The 22711-nt window shown below is 40.4% G+C and overlaps 2 protein-coding genes across 4 annotated transcripts; both read right to left on the minus strand.

Annotated features, from left to right (window-relative positions):
• Positions 1 to 1550: 1550 nt before the first annotated feature.
• On the minus strand, positions 1551 to 12188 carry aftphb (aftiphilin b). Of its 2 annotated transcripts, XM_049599973.1 has the most exons (10): positions 12091 to 12188; positions 7785 to 9304; positions 7351 to 7523; positions 7088 to 7214; positions 6705 to 6761; positions 6433 to 6555; positions 6184 to 6244; positions 2628 to 2723; positions 2313 to 2436; positions 1551 to 2207 (listed from the first exon to the last, which is right to left on the minus strand). In XM_049599973.1, the coding sequence occupies exons 2-10, from the start codon at positions 9267 to 9269 to the stop codon at positions 2063 to 2065; spliced, it is 2391 nt and encodes a 796-aa protein (XP_049455930.1). In that variant the 5' UTR covers positions 9270 to 9304; positions 12091 to 12188; the 3' UTR covers positions 1551 to 2062. The 2 variants fall into 2 exon arrangements, with proteins under 2 accessions (XP_049455930.1, XP_049455929.1); XM_049599972.1 differs by lacking the exons at positions 1551 to 2207; positions 2313 to 2436; positions 2628 to 2723 and adding an exon at positions 10010 to 10148 and having other exon boundaries at positions 3390 to 6244; positions 12091 to 12182.
• A 2241-nt stretch (positions 12189 to 14429) lies between these two features.
• LOC125903206 (zinc finger protein with KRAB and SCAN domains 8-like) lies at positions 14430 to 21505 on the minus strand. Of its 2 annotated transcripts, none has more exons than XR_007451244.1 (4): positions 21182 to 21505; positions 20677 to 20934; positions 16515 to 19394; positions 14430 to 16130 (listed from the first exon to the last, which is right to left on the minus strand). XR_007451244.1 is itself a non-coding variant. In XM_049599975.1 (4 exons), exons 1-3 carry the CDS (start codon positions 21378 to 21380, stop codon positions 18292 to 18294), a joined length of 1560 nt encoding a protein of 519 aa, XP_049455932.1. In that variant the 5' UTR covers positions 21381 to 21505; the 3' UTR covers positions 14430 to 16130; positions 18273 to 18291. The 2 variants fall into 2 exon arrangements, 1 of the variants encoding a protein (XP_049455932.1); XM_049599975.1 differs by having other exon boundaries at positions 18273 to 19394.
• Between the last annotated feature and the right edge of the window lie 1206 nt (positions 21506 to 22711).

Below are 22711 nucleotides of genomic sequence, written 5' to 3' on the forward strand. Positions count from 1 at the left end.
GCTCTTTAATGTTAAAGCAAATATTATAGGGTGAATTCAGGGTTATTAAGACATAAGGTCAATTGGGACAGTAAAACTATATAGGCTTTATTTTCTCAACTGATAAGTAAAAAAAAAAAAGGTCTTAGCTTTGAAACCACACAATCAAAACTGCATGCCCCATCATAAGTGTGACATCATGTAGGTGGATGGGGCAAGATTCAAACAGGAAGTTGACCCTGCAGTGTACGAGGCGAGGAAAGTGACATGAGCTTTAGCCAGTTTTAATCATAAGGTCATAAAATTGTCATAGCTCCTATACTGCACAAACCTACTGATTATAAATCAGTAAAAATGTTTCTATATCTTGTGTCTGTTTTTAGAATTAAGCTGTTTTTATTTTGTCCCATTTACACAGATATGCTTTGGGTGAATGGGGCGGTGCTAATAAATTTTAAAAATCAATTAAATGTGTTCAATGAAATTTGGTGGGAGAGAATTAAGAGAGGATGTGGGAGGAAGGGGGCTGTTGTGAGAGTGAGGAAATACAGCTTTCTATTGCATGAGTTGTGGACGGACTTCAGCAATACATTTTTTAACAGAAATGTACATGGAGTCTTAATTCATAATGATGAACAGGAAAAGAAAGATGTGCATGTGAAATTATATCAAAGTATAAAATAAATTGTGCAATAAACATGCTAACACTGGCCTTAATCAGTGATAAGATGTGCTATCCCAATCACCCAAATGATACAAAAAAGGGGTTTGGGGTTAGTTTAGTTAAAAGGGTTTTTCATGCCTAATTGGAATATGATACAACTTTCTTCCTCCTTAAATGGATAGGTAACATCTTCAGTATTACAGAAATGTATAATTTGTTTTAACTGATGGCAAGAAATCTTACAGAAGGAGGAAATTCAAAAACTATACCAATCATCCTTAATTCACCCCAGAGTATTTATACTCACTGTACATTTTTATATTCTATATTTATGTTTCTAGACTTATTCACTAGTTTCTTTTTTGAAATGTTCTCTTACTATGTTTATTGTCATGTACCAAAGCACCATGGCAGATAACTGGCAAATAAACTAATAAAGTCTAATATGGCTGTCAGTAGGAAGCTGAAAATAATGAGAGATCAGCATACAAAGCATTTATATGTCAATCTAAATGAAGAGACAGGTCAGTCTATGTATGATGAGAAAGATTTGTAATATTAAAATAGGCCACATGAGAAAACTGTTACGAGAGGCAACAGGTAAACCAAAATTAATCAGTTATTCCTCTGAAATCAGATTTTAAACTGAACGTACAGGTTAAATTTGATTTTTGTAGGTGGTTAATGATATAAATGTGAAACCCCCATGATAAGATAAGGGTAAAGACATTGATTAGTAACCCCAAATGAATAAAAGTATGAAGGTGGTACATCCTGAGGCAATTTCATTTGTTTTATTTCCCACCATTTTTTGCTGATCTTCAAATCAGCCCACTGAAACTACTCTCACATTATTGATTGTTGTAAATTGATTATAAATAGCAGGTTGAAACTGGAGTCAAAAGCCAAATAACCAGCTTTACTGGATGACAATCTACAAACCATGAGACAGTAAGATAAGAAATTTAAACTTTCCACTGAAAGAAAATATTCTCTCATAGTCCACGCATCTTCTGTCTCCCATATCTCTTAAGTATATTACACATTTGTCTATAATAATTTACATCAAAACAAAATTGACATATTTTACAATAACAATAAATACACAATCAAACATAACTTTAATGGTTAGTATGCTGTAACACTGGTTTGCAGATTACTGCACATTGAAATTTCTACATCAGCTGATACATGTGCAGGTATTCTGCTTCTCTACTTTCAAAGAGCCTTAGTTTTTAAGACAAAGACTGAGGATAGCCAGCAGGTGGAGTATTTTGACCAAAGCAGGTGGATCAACTAGAGTCAGTGCCTCTTGTTTCCTTGTAGCACTTTGTATATCCATGGAATATTTGAATCTTGTGGTAACTGCAATAGGTTGTAGGTTGAGCAGTCAGTGTAAATGTGTGTGGAGATACAGCATCACTGTAATTCTGGGGAACAGCATTGTTTGGGTAGGAGGATGCTCGGGAACATGAGGACCTTGGCCTGCATGAAAGACAGGTTAGGGAGTGCAGAGATCACCCTGTCAGCCTCTGCACTCAGCTCCTCGTCCTGCTGAGGTTTCCTGGTGAAGAACACACACAAACACTATTTAAATACACACACAGAGGACAAGGAGATGCTATATTAAAAAATATGCAAAGTACGTGGATGTAAAAACTGGGCTGACCTGACTGAAATGCTGGTTTTCTCTGCTGTGGACATCAGGCGATTCAAAACGTCCTCCATGTGGCTGCTGTTAGCGCTGGTTTCCAGTTTGCTGATGGTCAACTCATACAGGTCACGGTCAACTCCTTTACATGTGAGTGTGTGTAACAAACACACATTAAACTCAATGAGTGTCAAGAGGATTTACACACCCACAACACCAGCTAAATTTAGCAACAGATACTGGATTGCTTGGTATTTCTGGTGACTGCTTTGTGGCTACAAAAACCTCATGAATGACAATAAAATCTACATCTCTGCAGTTTCACATGCTGACCTGGAGGAGGACTGGTGCTACGGCTGCTGCCACTGCTGCTGTAGGATCTGCTCTCCTCCTCAGGACCAAAATAATCCAGGTTGAGAGCAGAGCAGCCTGTGCTAACAAGGGAGGACAGTGGGTGAGGATTGCTGCAGGGTGAAGAGGAACGGGGGGAGCTTGATTTGATTTTCATAAAAGGAGAATGAGCATCTGCTTCTGACTGATGTTTTCTCCTTTTACTGAGAAAGGGGGGGAAGACTGAGAGTGATAGACACTGCAAACAAAGCTTAACAAAGCAATGCAAAGCCGTTATCCAACTGCTTTTTATAGTCAGATTCAGATCCAAGCCACCTCCTAGAACGAGGTCACTGATCTTCACGTGGATATAACATGACTCAGGTGACCAGGGGTCCAAACACTTGAGTTTGATTTTGTCATTTAAGTCTAATAAGAACACCTCCGATCATAACACAAGGGTTGCAGCTACCTGAAAAACATTTTAATCATTGAGACGCTAGAATATTTATATTGACTGCATAATACTTTCAACTATCAAATAGTTAGCTGCCGTAACAAATGTTTGCCGTCCAGCTAGACTCTTAAAAATTACACCATCTTTAAAAGAGTGGCCCTCTAAACAGTTTGTCTTACAAACTGACACCAAATCTCTGCAATGTGCGTAGCTGTTTAAATACTCCAACTCTGCATTCAACCAGAGAAAAAGTGACACAGCTTCCAACGAGAGAGGAAAGCCGAGGGAAGAGAGGCGAAACCAAGCAAAAAGGATTGACTGATTTATTTCAGTATTTACAAGGATTTCCTACAAGTCCTTATTGCAGTGCATTAAATCTGGATTTGAGCAGTAAATCTGAAGAAATAAAAAACAAAATAAAAAGATTTCCGTCAACAAACTATAGGTCCAAAGTCCAAGTGCTTTTTTTTTTTTTTAGAAAACAATTGCTGGCATAAAGGCACAACTCATATGAAATACTGTAACTGCAGTTACAGAGATGTTGTAGAAACACTTTTGATTGGTAATGAACTACTGACAAGTGGATTTATGGTGAGATTTTTGAACACTCCTTTATCCTATTCAGCATGCTCATACAGTAAATGTGTCAATGCACAGGGAGCAAAATAATAAAAGGAAAAAAACTAAAAGCAGCATAAAGTGTTAACAGTTATCTCCCACACATTTTAACTAAATTGCAGAATAAAACAAAACCCCAAAGAGAGATTTCATATGACCAAACATGTGAAAAATAATGAAATAAAGAATTAAATATAAGACTACAAACAAAAAACAGTTTTAAATATATGAAGTGCATATCAGTTTGAAGTAGTGGCTGATTGTTTGACTTTAAATCACTTAAATTCTTTAAATGTATTCCTAAAGTGAATACAATTAATTTATTTTGACCTTTTCACTGCACTCAGCACCTCCTACAGAAATCACACTGCCCTCTGTTGTGCATACTTTACTATTACAACACTGTTCAGTGGCTACAGCTGTTAAATCTAAATGTTAATGTTGTCTATACTTGTGTACTCATCTAGGTGTCTTCTAGAAAATTATTGGTACAGTTAATGAAACATGTTGATCAGCTGTGACAGCCTGCATGCCACAAACCAGAACTAAAACTCAAACATGTCAGCATGATGACGACTCAACGGTGTCATACTGAATATGCCATTCAGGCAAGCACTTCCCTTAGCCTACTGTAAAGAGAGTTTTATCATTTCTTGTTTTTTCTTTTAAATTTAATTTTGTCACGTATCTTTATGAGCAATGGTTATGCAGGGTTGGAAATTAGCACCAGCCAGATGCTGGTAAAGTCTGCAAGTGGCTGCTAGACTAAAAACAACGGTAATCTATTGAGTGGCTGGTAGATTTTGGAGTCCACCAGCTGCAGTTCATTTCCAAACCTTGGATATGCTACAAAGCTTTTATTTTTACTTCTTGTCTTTATACTTTTGTGTTACCCATTTAAAAAGCATGCAGCAGAAAATGGGTTATGCTGCAAAGTTTGTTGTCTATCACTGTCCTGAAAAACAAAGTCAGATCATATCATGGCCAATTAATACTTGGATTTAACTTTGTTTTTTCAACGAGCGGCATGCTAACAACAAACTAGTTTTCCAATTTTAAACACTTCCTATAAAAGTTCACAGGGACACCAACATAAAAGCTAATCTGTGGAATTTGTAATTCATGCTTTTTTCTAGTATTTCTGTAGTTTCGTGAATAAGTCATTCATTAGATCTAGGCCAGCTCCTTGACAAATCCATACATGAAGAACACTCCATGTACAGTTAAGTTCACTCATAATTGTAATAATTATTTATGGAGTTCAATTTTTAGTATTAATTCTGTGCAAATACTGTTCTAAGCACTATGTACTAAATCTGATTCTTATGAAATCAAGTATTTCCTGAGGAAAGAATGGCTCTGATTGCCGTTGTTGCTCTCGTTTTAAAACGTCTTTTTTTTTGGTTTCTCCTTTCGAAAAGGTGTCTAAGATAACTGAGGGGACCATGAAACCCTTTACAAGCTTATAAGAACTAATAAATTGTGTTTATAATCAAAAACTGAAGACACTTTAGTGTCAAATAAAACCAAAAATTGGATGACGCTGTCAAATTTAGTGTGTACAGTCATGCACAAGGCAAAAGGTAGACAAGTATAAACACTGGAAGTGTTGGTTCAACTTCCACAGTGGCTACCAATAAGCTAAATTAAAATGGTCCTGTAGATAAACACATCTGTTAAAATCAACATGGCATATATTATGACCATACTCCATGAGTTGACTGATATTTAGTGGGGTATACAAATTCAGTCCGTAGTGCTTTTCAAATGTAACATTAATTTAGCATTACCCTCAGATTTTTTAGTGTTGTAGTTTAAAAAATACTTCAAATTCATCAAGTAGCACAATAACAGTATGCACATCTTGTTTTCAGTAGACATCATACTAGTTTTCAGTAGTCTTTACCCATTTTTGGTGTTACAACTTCAAGATGGACACCACAAAGTTTGCCCAGAACTGACACTAGCAAATACTGAGATAAATTCTTTGTAAAAGGTGGCAGCAGATAAAGATGAGACACTAGAGTAGCTTAAGGGAGGAGGAGAGGGAAGCCAGTACAGTGTTTCCCCTGCAACTGTTCTGGAAAAATTGTGACTGATGGGTTATTTTTCTGCATGGTTACACATCTGTTTCACTTGGGAGTCCCAGTTTTTGGGTCTGTTGGGTGTTAAATGTCTACGTTTTCTTGTTTGGACAAATTATAATGACAAACATGATTTCTGAACACCAGCTCTATTTGTGTTATTCATGAGAGGACATTAATACAAATCACAAAATGTTGTGGTTACCCACTACAGCTGAGTGAATAGAGGGGAAACACGTTGTAACTTAAAAGAAGCAGAACATGCCCTAGAGGAAGTGAGGAGGAGTCCAGAGTAAAACTCTCAAACATTTAGGCTTAACAGAAGAAGCCACGCAGGGGATGGCTGATACTGTAGTCTACTTCCAGCCCCAGAAGTGAGGGGCTCGGCGAGGGGACGTACCGTCCTGAGAGCTGCTAAGGCCACGGCTGCTCCAGTCCAGCTGGCTGGAAGGAAGCGCCTCCTACACAGAGAGAAGGAAACAGCAACAGTAGAGCAAATTTAATGGCATGAGCAGTAAAACACAGCTTTAGAAATATCTAGTGGTGGCTGTTTCCCACATTGTGAGTGCGTGTGTTATCCTGTCATGTGTCTCTTGTTCTTTAATCTAACATAGCTGTTACAAGTCAAATCGAATCAAATCAAATGAACCTGTAGTGAATCTGCTGAGGGGTCTGGTGTGTCCCGGGGCCCTGGAGGTGCCTGTGTGGTGACCGCTGTGTGTCCTGGAGAACAGACAGCTGACACAGAGTCTTTGGTGGGCTCGAGTATTCCCTGATGAGCGCATGAACACAGGATGGAAATTAGAACATGCACTGACAATGGTTAGGACCACTGAAACCGCTCTTCTTACACCATTACAATGCTTCTTCCTCCCAGTAAAGAAAAATTAATATAGTTCACATTTCCTACAGATGACTCACCAGGCTGGATGCAAAAGCAGGCACAGCCACCGCCTGCTTCTTCGTACCAATGAACACCTTTCAAGAGGTAAAGACACAAAAAGGCAGACTTTTATCTAAAGCAGCCAACAGGAGTGTCACAGCTTGTAATTCTGCCACTATAGATTGTTTTGTCCTATTTTAATTCAGAGTATAATGCAGGCAAGTATATTGATCTGGCCCTGGACTCACTGCAGGGACGGGTGTTGCAAACTACTGTAGCATCTACTATAAATGCTCGGATACTGGCATCAGATAGCTGTTTTAAGTTTGTCTACGTATACTGTATCTGTCTGAACATTGCCCTTCAAGATTCAATGTTGTATTTTGTATTGTATGTATTTTTTATGATTTGCTGAACTCACAATATTCTTTGTCTCCACACCAAGGCACCCGAGCAGAGTCCTGTTAGTGTGGGAACCTCCCCACTGAAACTGGAGACCAACTGCGTCATGGATGTCCCGGTGTGGCCACCACACCCCCCGCCCAATCCTGAGAGATGATAAGAAAATGACAAAGCAGCATATTTCAGAGACAATATTTTTTTTAAAAAGGAGACAGGATAAACTCCTGCATCCTGAAAATGTTACAGACTGTTACGTATCCACCATCAGGGAGTCATCCTCACCACTGAGATCTGGAACAGGGTTCAGGTGTCTCCTCCTCCTCACTCTCAGGGAGGTATTGAGTGTGAAGCAGAGCAGTGAGGCTGAGCACGTCCTCCTCACATTCCACAGTTGGGGTCTCTACCTCTGGAAAACTGGCCAGGAGAAGCTGCTGGACACGGCAGGACAGTGACAGCTAGAAGGAAAAAAGGGAGAAGGCTCACTTTTTAAAAAACAAATGTTCAAATGATTGATTTTAAGCTCTTGCTGTTCACATTTCATTGCCTGTGAAACACTCAGGAAGTCTGTCTGGCATGTGACAAACAAGTAAACTAAATAATGACAGGAAAAGGAATACATAATCCATGACGAGCCCTTAAAGTATTCTCTGTGGCCTCTAATTATCGTTATAAAGAGCAACAACAATAAAGCCAGTGTTTAGGGAAATGTCTCCCACCTGACAGCTGTTCCTCCTGGAAACCCCACATTGCCCTGCCCTGTCCTGCTCCTCCTCAGTGTCCCCATCAGTCTGCAGGCTGCTGAATGGCTCTCTGAACTGCGTCCAAGTTTTCCCCTCCTCCTGAACCCTTGGGTCCTTGAACTCCGCCCACGAACCCTCTCCGTCTTCCTGCGTGGGCGCTGAGCAGAAATCAGCAAAGCTGTCACTTGGTGGGAGGTTTCCTAAACTCTGCACCACTGCATCAGCTTTTTGGACGTGTCCTTGGTCCCTGTGATGCTCGAAACTGCAGTCTGTGAAGTCTGCAAAATTGTCTTGTGAATGTGTTCCAGGTTGTGGCTGGTTGGAGGTAGCAGAAGTTTCCTGAGTCGCAGATTGGTCGCAATAATGAAAACCCTTCTCTGCCATAGACGGTCTGAGGTTTGCCAAGCTGTTGTTGACAAAACAGTCAGAATGCCTGTCATTTCTCAGCTCTTCCTCCTCATCATCATCAGTCTGGTCCCAGTCAGTCTGATCCCAATGTGAAGCAAGAGATGAAACATTTGGTTCCAAATCCGCAGAGCAACCCTCAAATGACAGATCATCACAGAAGGATGCCAGGTCCTCTGATGCAGACTCATACACACTGAAAGTTTGAGGGACAGTAGAAATGTCTTGATCGTCTCTGTCTTCGTCTGACTCCCCATCCTCCTGCCTCCAACTATGCCTCCTTATGCTCCGACTAGTCTTCTCCTCCCCAGTAGGAGGCTCTTCAGATGGAAAACCCAAAGCAGCTGCAGCTTCCTGAGGCTGATGGTGGTCCTGAGATGGTGGCACGAGTGCTGCATCTCTGTCCTCACAGTGCTTGACCTTAGTGCAAACATTTTCCTTTGCCTTACATGCACATTGAGATCTGGGCTCAGCGTCCATAACAACCTCCTGTCCTTGATCACAGATTTGTTCACCCATGCTGCTGGCAGAGTGTGTCTCTTCCCCTCTGCCATCCCACAGCTCTTTGCTGCTCATGGGAGAGAAGCCACAGCACCAGGGATGTGCTGCCTGCTCTGTAAACACAGTGAAATCAGCAAACCCTGTTTCTTCCCTGGGAGAGCATACACCTGCTGCAGAGGCTATGTAGGTCCCAGAGTAGTGGCCTCTTTCAGAGTACCCATTTGTGAGGTGCACACCTGATTCAGCGATACAATCCTGCCCTTCCACGTAAATCTGGCCGAGGCCAGACCCCGAGTCCATAGTGGGTGTGGGTTGGGATTGTTCAACTGGGTGATTAAAGCTACAATTGGGTTGATGGGTGGCTGGTTTTGTGGTGGGAAAAGGCTGTCTGAGGCTGGATAGTGAATCAGTAAAGCCAGGAGACGAGCGGGACACTCCGACGGAGAATCCACCAAAGTCCCCAAACTCGTCCTCCTCTGATCCCGCCTCTCCGTCGCCGTCATCATCCAGTGGAGGGGGGGTGGAGGAGTGCAAGGGCATGATGTCTGGCTCCATGGGTTCTCCTAGCAGGACCTAAAGCCCTCATGCATCTGGGATAGGAAAATGAAAACAACAGGAAGAGGAGCATGATGAACAGCTTCCTGGGAATCACAGAAAATGTTTCAGTGTTTTCACAACAGGAATTGCTCAACATGAAATTGTCAATGTAGCTTTTGTCTAGACTGTTGAGAGAATTAGCCTGGATTGAGCTGACTATGAAAGTTAGGGTAGGAGTTGCTATCCATGGTGCAACCTTGTATTTTCATCTTTCTTTAAGCACAGTTGCACAATGACGATTTGGCATCCCTTTGACATGCATCCACATCCCGTGCTAGCTGACCCCCAAGTCCGCCTCAGCTGACATCACATTGCATACTGACAGTTTTAGCACCCTTATGTTACGTGCCTATTTGTTCTGAGTTAGGTTTTGAAATCTCTCTGATTGCTTTTCAGGCAATTAATGTACTGAGTCCAGATTTCTCTCCCCTAACACATTGTGTGCAGCCTGAGGTCCTCAGACATGAACCATCTGGCTGTTCCAATAACTGGTTTAGAAATAGCTTAGACTGGAGAGCTCTACACTGAAAACAACAGCAAGAACAAAAAGCCCACAGTTCTCCTCGGCTCTGGAATGACCTGCCTGAGGATCCAAATTACTATTATTAGTTTAAAGGTCCAGTATGCAGGATTTATGAGGATGTGTTGGCAAAATGGAATATAAAATAATAAGTATGTTTTCTTTAGTGTATAATTACCGTAGAATGAACCACTTATATCTACACAGGCAGCAGGTCCTTGTCCACAGAGACTGACATGTTTCACCGCCATATTTCTACAGTAGCCCAGAATCAAAGCAAACACTGGCTCTGGATGGGGCGTCGGCCATCAGGCCCTCTGCAACAATAACATCGGAAACACACAGAGTTTTTTAATGCGAAACTGCTTTATTATTGTTTTAAATCACTGGGTCTGTTTGTTGTGGAGGGTAGGGTAACCCTGTAGATAATTCAGCTCCAGGTAAAAACCTCCTGAACATCTGGATCTTAAGTTATCAGAGTAAAAGGGTGAGCACACAGTAGCAGGTGCTGGGCTAGTGGCACATCTACGACGAGCAGAACAGCTTCGGAGAAACATTGATTTGTAATGTAAAACTGCTTTATTCACTGTTTTCACCGGTTTTAATTACCTGTCCAACACACTCTGACTCTAGTCACATATTAACATGTGGTCATGGACTTTCCACGTCCAGATATGATGTGCAAGGTACCCTGAGTGCGTTGGTTGTTGATGTTCTGGGACACCGTGTCAAGTTCTGCCTGTTACATGCATTGTCTTCTTTCAAGATACACTTCAGTTTCACAGGAAGTTTACTGTTCACATACAGCCTCTCTCAAAATAAATGCACTACGTTGGTACAACATCGCAAAATGACATTTTTTTTCCTCCAATAACTGACACACGTGGTTAGGTTTAGGAAAAAATAACTGGATTTGGCTTTTTTTGTCAGTGTCTGACGGTGCAAGTCACTGCCCAAGCGCTAGATTTCGACAACTTTGGAGGGAGACCAGGTTGACCTGTTTTGGAGAGGAGGAGGAGACTCTGCAAATAATTTGTCTCCCAGTAAAAACCTCGTGAAGAAAGAACACTAAAGAAAACCACACAGAAGGAGTTTTAACTGGTTGCAATCTGCAATCTTCACCGCTAGATGCCACTAAATCCTACACGCTGCTCCTTTAACTGCTTCTCTTTGCTGTTTCATAAACTATGCATGTTCGGTTTTGTGATTTGTTGTAATGCTATTCAGGTTTAATAGTTATATTCATTTTTTGTGAGACTTTCTAATGCTGGTTTTGAAGGTTGCTATACAAGCTAAATTATGATAATCCAAAATATTGTGTATCAGAGACAACACTAGAAGATGTAGGTATCAGTTTCATATCTGACAAAGGCTAAGCTCCCCCAAAAAGCAAGCATGACGACATAAGTTGGCTACAGTGTCCTGATTTAAAGGTGTGGCACTATTGTTTTGGTACAGTTCAGACATTCAGCAGACTGTGTCAAAAATAGAGGAACCTGCACAGATTGTTCCGCAAAGTATAGACTGGAAAAAATCTGAACCCAATATACATTTTGCACAATCTTAAAAGGTCCACACATCCTCTTTCTCTTAAAAACGTGTCAGATGTTTACATCTCTCTGAGGTATTACCAGCACTCTGTGTCCCCTTCTGCTGCTGATCCTGGAGTGGAAAAAGAGGCCAGAGCTGGCTGCAGTCAGTAAACTGATACAGGAAACATTATCCCGCAGCTTTGTGCTACTTGGATGAACAGTTCAAACCCACAGCAGCCACTTCAGGGTCATGGATTAGTGTATTTACATAAACACAGCAGAGCTGCTCCCTTACGTGGAAAAATAATTGACTGAAAACAGCCCTAATGATTATTATTACACGACAGATGCACCCCACTATCTGGCTTTGTGAATAGTCGGAAGCAGAAGCACTGATGTCCTGCCATTTTCTCCGGTCCTTTCTTCCTGGACGGACAGGTGTCAGATGCCATAACATGAACAGCTTAATGTGACGACGGATTATGTAAAGCTAAGCTAGCTATTTATGGTTAATTAATGAATGGTACGTTACTTTTAAAACAAGGTGCGACACCTAAACCCCAGCCCGCATTCCGTTATATTGTTCGCAACTGATTAGCTTCCACTGCCACCAGCTAGCTAGTGTAGCCCGGTATCTGACGCTAACCGTCCAAAGCAAACGATGACATGCTAATAAAACGAGGCTAACGGCTAGCTAAGAATACAAAGTGACAGCTTTTTTATTTACCAACACTTATTGACTTCGCCTCCTCGTCACTTCTTGTGTATTTCTTGTGCCGCAGCTTGGCTCTCCATCCTCTGGCATCATTCTCCGTAAGTATTAACTGAGATAGGTAAAAAGAGAAGAGCTCTCACTTTGTCTCGTTTCCAGGTGATGCAATTAGTCGCCGCGAACAGCAGATGGCGTTCATTTTGATGACCAGGAAGTGACTCCTCTGACTAATAGACGATCTTCACTTCCAAGCACAATGTCGCCACCTACTGGAGAGACTTGATACGACACCCATCTGCTTTACTGCTTAACATGCAGTGGGGGAAAGTAACTAAATACTTTTACTACAGTACTGTACTTAATTACAATTTTGAGGTACTTTTACTTTAACATGAGTACTTTGATTTGATATTACTTTATACTTTTACTCTACAACACTTCAGAGGGAAATATTCAACTATTTTTTTTACATCACTACATTTATCGGACAGTTGGAGTTGAAGATTATACAAACAAAATGTGATCAATTCATAAAATATAATACTTTTTAGACTATTCAATAACCATTACACGTCCTTCAAAGGAGAGTAATCATGACAGTGCACAATGTAGGGCACAGGGAACACACAAACAATGAAATTTTTAGATCTGGTCAAATTTAAAACTGCAATAATCATGTTTAAAGTGAGAAAAAATTCACTTCCACACAACATTCAGAAAATGTTTTGTGACAGGGAGGGGGGATATAATTAAAGAGGAGAATTTCATTTAAAAAACCCCAATGGGTTCGTACATCTAAGAAGAGTCTGTGTATTTCAGTGTATGGGGTGGAACAAACCACAAATATAAATCAATTAAGATATTTCTGGCAGATGTATTAATAAGGAAAGGTTGTGTTGCGGAAGTGCACATTTATTTTGTAACACTGGTGGTCCCTGGACTGTAAATAAACTGGGTTTATTACTTATTTATTAATTGTGTGGTAAATAGACTGGGGATAGTATATTAGTTGTAAATAAATTTGGGAATTTGTTGAAATAACACGAGTTAAAAGAAGAAATGTAAGAAAGTGATAGGGACAATTAAGTTTGACTTCTCCTTACTCCTTTTCGGACACTGTTATCTTTGTCTTGTTTGTTTTGTATTATGTCTTTTTTTTGTGGTTCGAAATGAAGTCATTCATTAAATTATATAAACCAATGTAAACATGATGAAGCAGTGTTTGGTTATCATGCAGCACAAACCTGGACTAACCTCCCAGCCCCAACTCTACAAAACTTTTTTACACTGCCTACTCTACCCTGTAATAACTGCAACCTCATTTTTAAACTCAGTCTTAAATGATTTTAAATTATCTTTTTATCTTTGCATCTCTTGTCTGCACTTTTGCTATTTTTAATGATTTTTTTTTTAAATTGTAAACCATTTAGTAATTAATTTGACCTTTTATATATATTTTTTTGTCTCTACTCTTTTATTGCAGATCTGCATCCTTTATTACATTTTATATTTTATTGATCTTTAAATCACTTTGAATTACCCTGGTGTATAAAATGTGCTATACAGCTGTGACTTTATAATGCTGCTTATGTGTTTAAGCATCAGTAATATTCCAGTTATATACTATACACGAAAGGGACCGCCCAACCCAACTGGTACCTTTACTTTTATACTTAAAAGTACATTTTGCTGCTCCCCTTTGTACTTTTACTTAAGTAAAATCTTGATTAAACTTCTACTTGTAACAGAGTATTTTTACTTTTGGGAGAGGGTTATGTATTCTACTAATATTTTCGGATGGTCTGAAACCATAGGAATAACATGTTTGAATTCTGAAAATGGGCATAGTTCCCTTTATGTAGAAGATATGAGAACTTCCTCCACCACTGCTTTTATAGCTGTGATTTTTCATGGCTGTAGGCACTAGTATCAGTGGGAGTATTACATTACATTTAGTCAAATACTAAAATGTAATGTAACATTTGGAAACACAGACATTAAGTGTGTTCCAGTTTCTGTTCTGCTATTAATTCAAGTGACACCTCTGTGGATAATTTTAGGGTAAGATAGAGTAGATAAGAGATCGATGTGGCTGCCTGTTGTCTGCATTGGTAGTGGAATATCACGGACTCCTCCCCAGTCTGATATGTATCCTGTTTGGGGTGCAGGAAGTAGTTGGCAATGTTACAAATGACAGTCATTAGTAAGCAAATAAGCAAGGATGAACACGGATCCAAAATTAAGGTGTTACATTTTCAGACTTTGTGCTGGATACATGGTTTTTATTGTAAGAGGTTTACTACCACGTTAGGTTAGTCTACAAGTATCACAAAAGGGTCTTTGTCATTACAAAATAGGAAAAATAGTTTATTTCATTAACAAAGAGGTGCAAAATAAACATGAGCAGTAACAGGACTAAAAACAGTAAGGCTTGAAGTGCTCAGAGATCTCAACAAAAGTGGACTGAAAAGGCTGAGGTCTTAAACAGAGGCAATTTCTAAAATGGCTGTAATTGTTTGTCTTTTTGCTCCAAACCTCTGATTCGGCACCTTCATTTTTTAAAAACTTGTTTAGAAATATTAACTAAGAAATTAAGAAATAATGAATAAAGTGAAACCAGGGTGTCTTCAGGTATCGGACACTTAAATCTAATGCTTTAATGACCTTTTTCAAGCAAACTTTTAACCAAAACCACTGGCAGGTGAAGTGAATAACACTGATCATCTTGCTACAATGCAATGCTCTGCTGAGAAACTTTTGGTTCTTGGCAGTCATGTGGATACCATTTGATGGCAGTGGCCTCCCAAGCAGAACAATGCGCCATGCTACACTGCCAAAACTGCTCCAAAGAACGTGACGAAGAGCTCAACGCATCAATCCGACCTCCAAATTCCCCAGATCCAGATGTTTTATTTTGACAAAAAAAAAAAAAGATGGATAAAATCAGATGAAATGTTTGTAGCAATAAAAACCTCAGAATTTCAAATTTAAGATCATTTAATAACTTTTAGGGCCGAGTATTTACAAAACTGAATTTAAGAAATGTTGAGACTTTTAAAAGGTTCTGCAGATACCCTGGAAACAAATGTCAATTCAGCCCGGTGATCAGTCCAAAGGCGAGAAAACAGTGTGGGGTTTCCCGGCTTCATGGATCCTCTTGTGGACCCACAGTTTTGAAGCAGTGTGAAACTCTTCACCACAAACCAAACAGCAAAACGAGTCCTTCCCTCTGAGCTCCTTCATACCGCACGTTTTGAGGTGAGAGCTATAGGCAACCTTTTTGCCGCACGCTTTGCAAAAATACGGCTTTTCACCAGTGTGCAGCCGAACGTGGACGTTGAGATTTGACCTTTGAGTGAAAGATTTACTACAGAAAGAACACTTGTGTGGCTTTTCACCTGTGTGAATTCTTACATGCGCATCCAGATGGCTCCTACAAGCAAACTCTTTGTCACATTCAGAGCACTGAAAGGCCCTCGTACTCATGTGAATCTTTTCAACGTGTCTGATCAGATCAGAGTCCCTGTTAAAAAACTTGCCACAGAAACGACAAGTCTTTTGCTCCCGCTGCTGCTCCGTTATGGCAACGTCACTTCCATTCCATTCATCATCAGTAAATGTCACTGTTATACTGCTGACAGGTGGCATCAGGTGGAAATCAGACTGAGCAGCTGTTTCTGATTTTGTAATTCTGACTTTTACATCGTCAGAAGAATCATCCGTCAAGTCTGGGGTGATGTGATGATGCACCTGCTGATTCTGACAAGGCGACCACAAATCATCTCTTTCATTCCATTTGTCATCTGTGCTTTCATTTTCACTCACAGTCACAGCCGTGGAAGATGGGAGCAGCTCACAGTCAGTGGTTGGTTCTGATATGGGATATATGACTTCAGGATCATTGCAAGTATCAGCCTCCATGTCTTGACTGATGCACTGATCCACCTGCTCCTGTTTGACCAGCTGGGAGTCATCATGGGTGTCGCTCTCCTCCACATTGGGAAGCTGGTCTGGCTGTTGTGAAGGCAAAATCTTCTCTGAGGCTGACTGAGTGTCTACAACGCAAAGACATATTATATAACTTGACAAATAATCTTGTAAAATCAAGCACAAACATTTGTGTACAAGCGCAAGTGAGATGTGTTTTATTCATGTGTTTTCAATGTGCCAAAGGTGGAGGATCAACTTTGTTTTTACAGCTATTACAGGTTAATTTGTGTTAATGAAGTTGCAGGATTTCCTCCAGCTACATAGCTAAAATCAAAGAGGAAAAGCTGGGGTTGCCATAGAGTTGTGAAGTACAATATGGGCTGATAATCTAAAGCGAAATGCCTACTAGTAGTTCTTGTGTTTGCTAATATCAATAGCCTCGCAATGCTAAACGGCTAGCTTAACTTACATAGCAAGTGGCTAAAGGCTACATCCATGATGACACAAACCTGCTCTGAATAATATAACTTCAGGTTTTAAAACGGTCAGCTGCTCGATCTGCTGTCTCAGCTGGATGACTTCTCTCTTGAAGCGGACAGCTTCATCCTGATACTCCGCTATCGTCCTCTCAACGAGTCCAAAGATTTCCTCGGCAGCCGCTGCCAATCGCTCGTTGACCAGCAGTCTGAGCAGCTTTGTCCCCGACATGATGGAAGACCGGCTAATATTACCGCTAAATGTGGAGTTTGGCGCTTCAAAATAAAGAATTAAACTCTTTGGGGACCCAAAATTCACATTATTCGTTCACATAAACTGAAAATTTGACGCTAGTTAGAGCGTCCGGTTCAACGTCATCACGTAGATTTAATTTGCAACAGCGCCCCCTGCCGGCGTGGAGGACTCACGGCTGCCACTAGTGGACAACAAATAACTATCAACAAACTATGAAAAATAACTCGTGCGTTTTATTTTGTCCACTTTACAATCGCTGATTGTTATCTTAAGAGCAAAATATGAAACTGAAAACCCTCAGAACAAGTTAGACACTGAATGAGCGCAAAAGGAACACAGTTTGGTCTCACTGCAAGTTTATTATTTGCACTGTGTGAAGATGTGGTTATTTGTGAAACTCAGTAACACAGCTGATGCTTTAATGGGCTTATAGGACCACAACAGCAACAATTCCTGGCTCAGTCTAAGCTGGATAAAGACAAGGAAAAACTGATGAATGCCTTAAACACTGATTTGCTCATGTCGAACATCTTTGAACTTGTTATACAAGCGAGGCACTAAAGCAGGGGTGTCAAACATACGGCCTGTGGACCAGAACCAGCCAACCAATGGGTCCAATGTAGCCCACTAGATGACTAGACTTAGAGGTGCCAGGTTTCAAAAGCAAGTTAAACAATGTGTTGCCTAATTTATGCAAAATTCTGCTTCAGAAGCTTTTCCACCCTGACTAGGATACAGTTCTTTGATATAACAATGAATACTCACCGTGACCATGTTTAAAGATATTGAACAATGTGCAAAATATTGTCAATCAGCAGCTTCAGTTCAAAAGAATCTGTATCAGGAAATGTGTGGATAAATGCACATGTAATGACAGTGGGAAGTAAACTGACTGAATGTGGAAAAACTGAGACATACTGTTGAATTAAACTTATTTTTCTTCAGACATCTCAGGCTGTTCATCTGTTTTGTAGAAGGATGAACGTCTGCAGGATCTACTTGTAATTCTTAACACAAAAAAGGGAAAAAATTGGGCTGTATGTGGCCCATGAACTACAGAGAGTTTGACACCCCTGCTCTAAAGGATACTTTAGTATCTACCAGGTCAAATCAACTTAAGAAATAAACCTGGATGTTGATAATCACTTTGTTTTCTGTGCTGAAAAAATGAAACAGATCCAAATGCAACTTTTGAAGACACAATCTCAGTTATATGTAACTGCAGTGATGTTACAACCATCTGAACACCAGTTACATGTTAACAGCAATTGGTTGAACAAAGCATGGAGTGAAGATCATCTGGAACGGTTAATTTGCATCTCCAGCACCAAGGTACAAAAACCATTTGCTCAATATTAATCAGTCAAATCATAACTAACACAGCCAAAACTTTGAATTGTATCAAAACAAACTGGTGAATAGTTTCTTATTCAGCAACGTTTAAACAAATATATTGCGTCTGTGAGAGGCTGTAGCTGGAGCAGGTCATTCCTTAATACTGGACTGCAGATTTTATCAAAAATAGACTGACTGACCTTGAAGTTTTTTCTCTTGTTACTCTTGTCCTTGCCGTTTCTCAATGATGTGTCGCCTCCATGACTTGTGAACCTCCATATGCAGCTTCAGATTTGACTCTGTGTGAAGGTCTTTGCCACATGCTGTGCAGCGAACAGATTTGTTTGTGCTTTCGTTTTGTGTGCCCTTGCAGTATTTTTCGTGCTGGCTGTAAGTGTAACTCCTCCCACATTTCTGACAAAAATAGGGCTTCTCTCCAGTGTGCTTTCTCATGTGAACAATACAGTTAGAGCTCTGAGTGAAACTTTTGCCACAAAAGTCACAGCTGTAGGGTTTCTCCCCGGTGTGGACTCTCATATGCAGAACAAGCTGTTGCCTCATTTTAAACTCCTTGTTGCATTCAGAGCATTTAAAAGCATTCCTGTCTTTGTGATCCTCAGATATATTCATTTCTTCCGGTGTGATGTTGCACTCACTCCTTGTTTTGCAGATTCTGAGATGATTGCTTTGGGCAAAGCTTTTGCCACATTTGTTACAAAAGTATGGCTTCTCTCCAGTGTGCCTTCTCATGTGAACAAGACGACTTGAGTTCTGACTGAATGTTCTGTCACAGTAATCACAACTAAAGGGTTTTTCACCCGTGTGAATTCTTGTATGCATAACAAGGTAATACCTTTGTTCAAACTCCTTGTTGCACTCCAGGCATTTAAAGGCTTTGTGCCCGTTGTGACTCGTATCTACATGCCTTATAAGATAAGAGTCCTTCGTGAAATGTTTGCCACAAAAACGGCAAGATCTTTCTCCCCTTGGAGGCTGCTCCAGTCCAATGAAAAGTGCAACACTGTGATGCTGAGGAGGCCATGGTGAAATTTCTCTTTGGTTCCAGCTGTTGTCTGCGCTTTTGTTTAAACTCACAGTTACATCCATGGAAGATGGGAGCAGCTCACAGTTAATGGTTGGTTCTGATGTAGGATATCTGACTTCAGTAACACTGGGAGTATCAGCCTCTATGTCTGGACTGATGCACTGATCCACCTGCTCCTCTCTGACTTGCTGAGAATCATAAGTCTCTTTTTCCTCCACAGTGGGAAGCTGGTTTGGCTGCTGTGAAGGCATGATGTCCTCAGAGACTGCCCAGGTGTCTAGAAGACAAAGAAGACACATGCTGTTACCTGGTGAATGACCCAGTAAAATCTAACACAAGTACGTTTGTACAAGTGGAAGCAAGATGTGTTTTAGTCATGTGTTTTCAATGTGTCATTACAGTTTAATTCATGTTGATGAATTTGCACAATTTTCTCCAGCAAAAAGAACATTTTTGAATTTGTGAAATTAAGTCTGGAATTACAATATGGGTTATCAGTTGTGTAATGTTACTTAGTACATTTACACATGTACTGTACTTTAGGACAATTTTCAGGTACTTGTACTTGAGTATTTCCATTTTATGGTTTCATGGTACTCAAAGACATTTTAAATTAGTTAAAAGCGATCATAAAATATAATACTGTAAAATACACACAACATCATTCACACATAAAAGCCGTTTTGATAAATGATGTGATTCGGGAGAGTTGGATGCGTCTCAAATGTGTCTGGGAAGAGTTTCAGAGGGAGGGGGTGGCTATGGAGAAGACTCTGTCGCCCCAGGTTTGGTGTATGGTCCTGAGTGGTGGAGTCAGGAGGTTGGCATCAGACTGAGGGAAGCAGTGTGGCGGTGGAGCAGGTTGGTGAGGTGGGGGCTGGTTATGGAGGGCTTTATGAGTGAGGAGAAGGATTTTGAATTGGATGTGTTGTGGGATAGGGAGCCAGTGGATGTTCTGCAGGACAGAGGTGATGTATTGGAGTTTATTTAGGACTTGATGATGTACCATAAGGAATGCTGTTACAGTAGTCAATTCTGGATGTGATGAAGGTATGGGTGATACTTTCGGCAGCAGAGGGGGAGAGTGATGGGCGGAGACGGGCTATGTTTGATGCTATGATGAGCTATGATAAAAAATAATGACATATTATTATAGATTAAACTACCCAGCAGTATATAAACTACTTAAAATGAGCTCCATCTTTACCAGCTGCAACATTAAAGTGATGAACACAGCAATGCATCAATAATTATAATCCAGCAATATGATACATATTATTCTGAAATGGGTCATTTTCTCATAAACTATATTACGTGTAACAGAGTATTTTAACAATGTAGTGTTGCTACTTTTATTTGAATAAGAGTTCTGAATACTTTTTCCATCAGTCAAAAAATATCTTTGTGGAACTTTACAATGCTAACAACCTTCTTCTGCTACTACCTTGCAATGCTAGCTCCTGTGGTTGCCAGTATCAACAGCTGACAATCTGTTACCTTGCAACTCTATACAGCTACAAAGCAACCAGACAGCTGCTACATTTACAGATGACACACACCTGCTCTGAATAGTGTTCCTTCACATTTTAGAGCAGTCAGCTGCTCGATCTGCTGTTTCAGTTGGTTGATTTCTCTACAGAGGTCAGCATCCTCAGAAGTATCAGCCTCATCGTCTGGACTGATATACTCATCCACCTGCTCCTCTTTGACCTGTGGGTGCTTTTGAAACTCTGTTTCATTCAGAGAGGGGGTCTCTTCCATCTTCTTGTCATGTTGCTGCAGTGAAGGAGGCAGTCCCTCAGAGGCCAGCTGGGTGTCTAGAAGACAGAGAGGACACATGATATAACCTGGGTTAATAGACAAGTAATATAACACAAAGATCTTCGTGCAAGTGCAAGATGTGCTTTGGTCAGGTGTCTTTAATGTGCCACTAAATTAAAACCAAAGAGGACATGCTAAACGCCTACTACTGCTTCCAGTGTTTGCTCAAATCAACGGCTATGGGCTGTATGTTCTCGTGCGATGCTAAACGGTTAGCTTACATACAGCCATGATGACACAAACCTGCTCTGAATAATACTACTTCAGGTTTTAAAACTGTCAGCTGCTCGATCTGCTGTCTCAGCTGGATGACTTCTCTGTTGGAGCGGACAGCTTCATCCTGATACTCCTCAATCGTCCTCTCAACGAGTCCTAAGATTTCCTCGGCAGCCGCTGCCAGTCGCTCGTTGACCAGCAGTCTGAGCAGTTGCATCTCCGACATGATGGAAAACCGGTTTATGTTGCCGGTAAATGTGGAGTTTGGTACACTAACTTTAAAATTAAGAAATTAACTTTGGGGGAATTGAGAGCCGCATAATTCACCAACGTAAATTAAATGGGCGACTTTAGTTAATACTTCCGGTTCAACGTCATGACGCACAGGGCTATTTTTCCACAGCGCCCCCTGTCGCCATGGAGGACTCTAGGTAATCCGCTCCAGGAAAAAACGAATGGGCTGGACTGTCTTACCTTTATTTTATAAACACATGGTGCAAAAAAACGACATGTGGGTTTTATTTCCTTCTTTGTAATAATTAATTGATATTTTCTGAGCAAAGTATTAACTTTAAACCCTCAGAACAACTGTAAAACACTGAATGACAACAATGAGAATACAGCTGGTTTCTTATCACTTGCACCGTGAATATTCTCCTGAGACCCGAACTTCTGTTTGGCATGCATTTTTATTTTCTCCTAACTATTTGGGATCAGTGGGACCCAATAAGTATAAAAAACAAAACATAATTAAGTCCCAATGTCCTCAAACGAGACGATAATTAAGTCCAAATGTCAAATGAGTACCTCCTAATCAAGAGTCTTAGCTTGTAACCGTTGCTAAAATTGATCAAAAATTGATTTGTTGCTATATTGAACTACAACCATTATTAACCATAAACAAACAAGTTTCAGCCATAGAATGTGATCAGGGGCCTGTATCACGAAGCAGGATTAATGTCTTAGCGAGGTAACTTCAGGGTTAACCCTGGGTTTTCGGTCTCACGAAGCCGGTTCAGTTCTTATCGGGGTAGATCACCATGGTAACTTACTCTGAACGGCTATCCTGCTCCGGAGCAGGGTAAGTTCAGGGTTGAATCTGATCCTATAAAAAGCACCACCCACTGGCCAATCAGCTGTTCGGAAAAAAATGACTCCGCTGACAGAAATGCAGCCCAGTCATGACGGGAAGTTTAATTCATTTGATTGATTTTGATTTGAAAGTTTATTTTGAACATTAAAAAAGAAAAGAAAGCAACAACAACTGACAATGAAAAGATTGTTCAAAAAGGAGTGGAAAGAAGTCGAACTTTCATCCCACGCCTTCATAAGAAAGAAACTGATCATTTGCGGACACTTGATAGCACCATTAATTAATGCCAATGTTTTGTTTTGTTGGAGGAAATGATCCCTGTTAAAGATAATGGGCCTAACTGACAGCTTTGCTGCTGGAAATGTGGAAAGTAGCCTATCATGTCTACACTTCATAGTGTTTGAGGGATTTTCCTTTTTGTTTTTTAAAGAGGGACACTAGGTATATTTTTGCACAGCTGTTAA

The sequence above is a fragment of the Epinephelus fuscoguttatus genome, linkage group LG16 (assembly GCF_011397635.1).
Source record: "Epinephelus fuscoguttatus linkage group LG16, E.fuscoguttatus.final_Chr_v1".
Classification (NCBI taxonomy): domain Eukaryota; kingdom Metazoa; phylum Chordata; class Actinopteri; order Perciformes; family Serranidae; genus Epinephelus; species Epinephelus fuscoguttatus.

Bases quoted from the DNA above. Each gene is read 5' to 3' on its own strand.
- aftphb (XM_049599973.1), bottom strand. From the start codon at position 9,269: ATGGAGCCAGACATCATGCCCTTGCACTCCTCCACCCCCCCTCCACTG. The intron at 6,762-7,087 runs GTGAGTTCAGCA...ACCTCTTGAAAG, and splicing joins GTGTGGAGACAAAGAATATT to GTGTTCATTGGTACGAAGAA. The intron at 2,208-2,312 runs GTCAGCCCAGTT...GTTCTTCACCAG, and splicing joins AAAACCAGCATTTCAGTCAG to GAAACCTCAGCAGGACGAGG.
- LOC125903206 (XM_049599975.1), bottom strand. From the start codon at position 21,380: ATGTCGGAGATGCAACTGCTCAGACTGCTGGTCAACGAGCGACTGGCA. The intron at 20,935-21,181 runs GTTTGTGTCATC...TCTGTCTTCTAG, and splicing joins AGTAGTATTATTCAGAGCAG to ACACCCAGCTGGCCTCTGAG. The intron at 19,395-20,676 runs GTGTGTGTCATC...TTTGTCTTCTAG, and splicing joins AGGAACACTATTCAGAGCAG to ACACCTGGGCAGTCTCTGAG.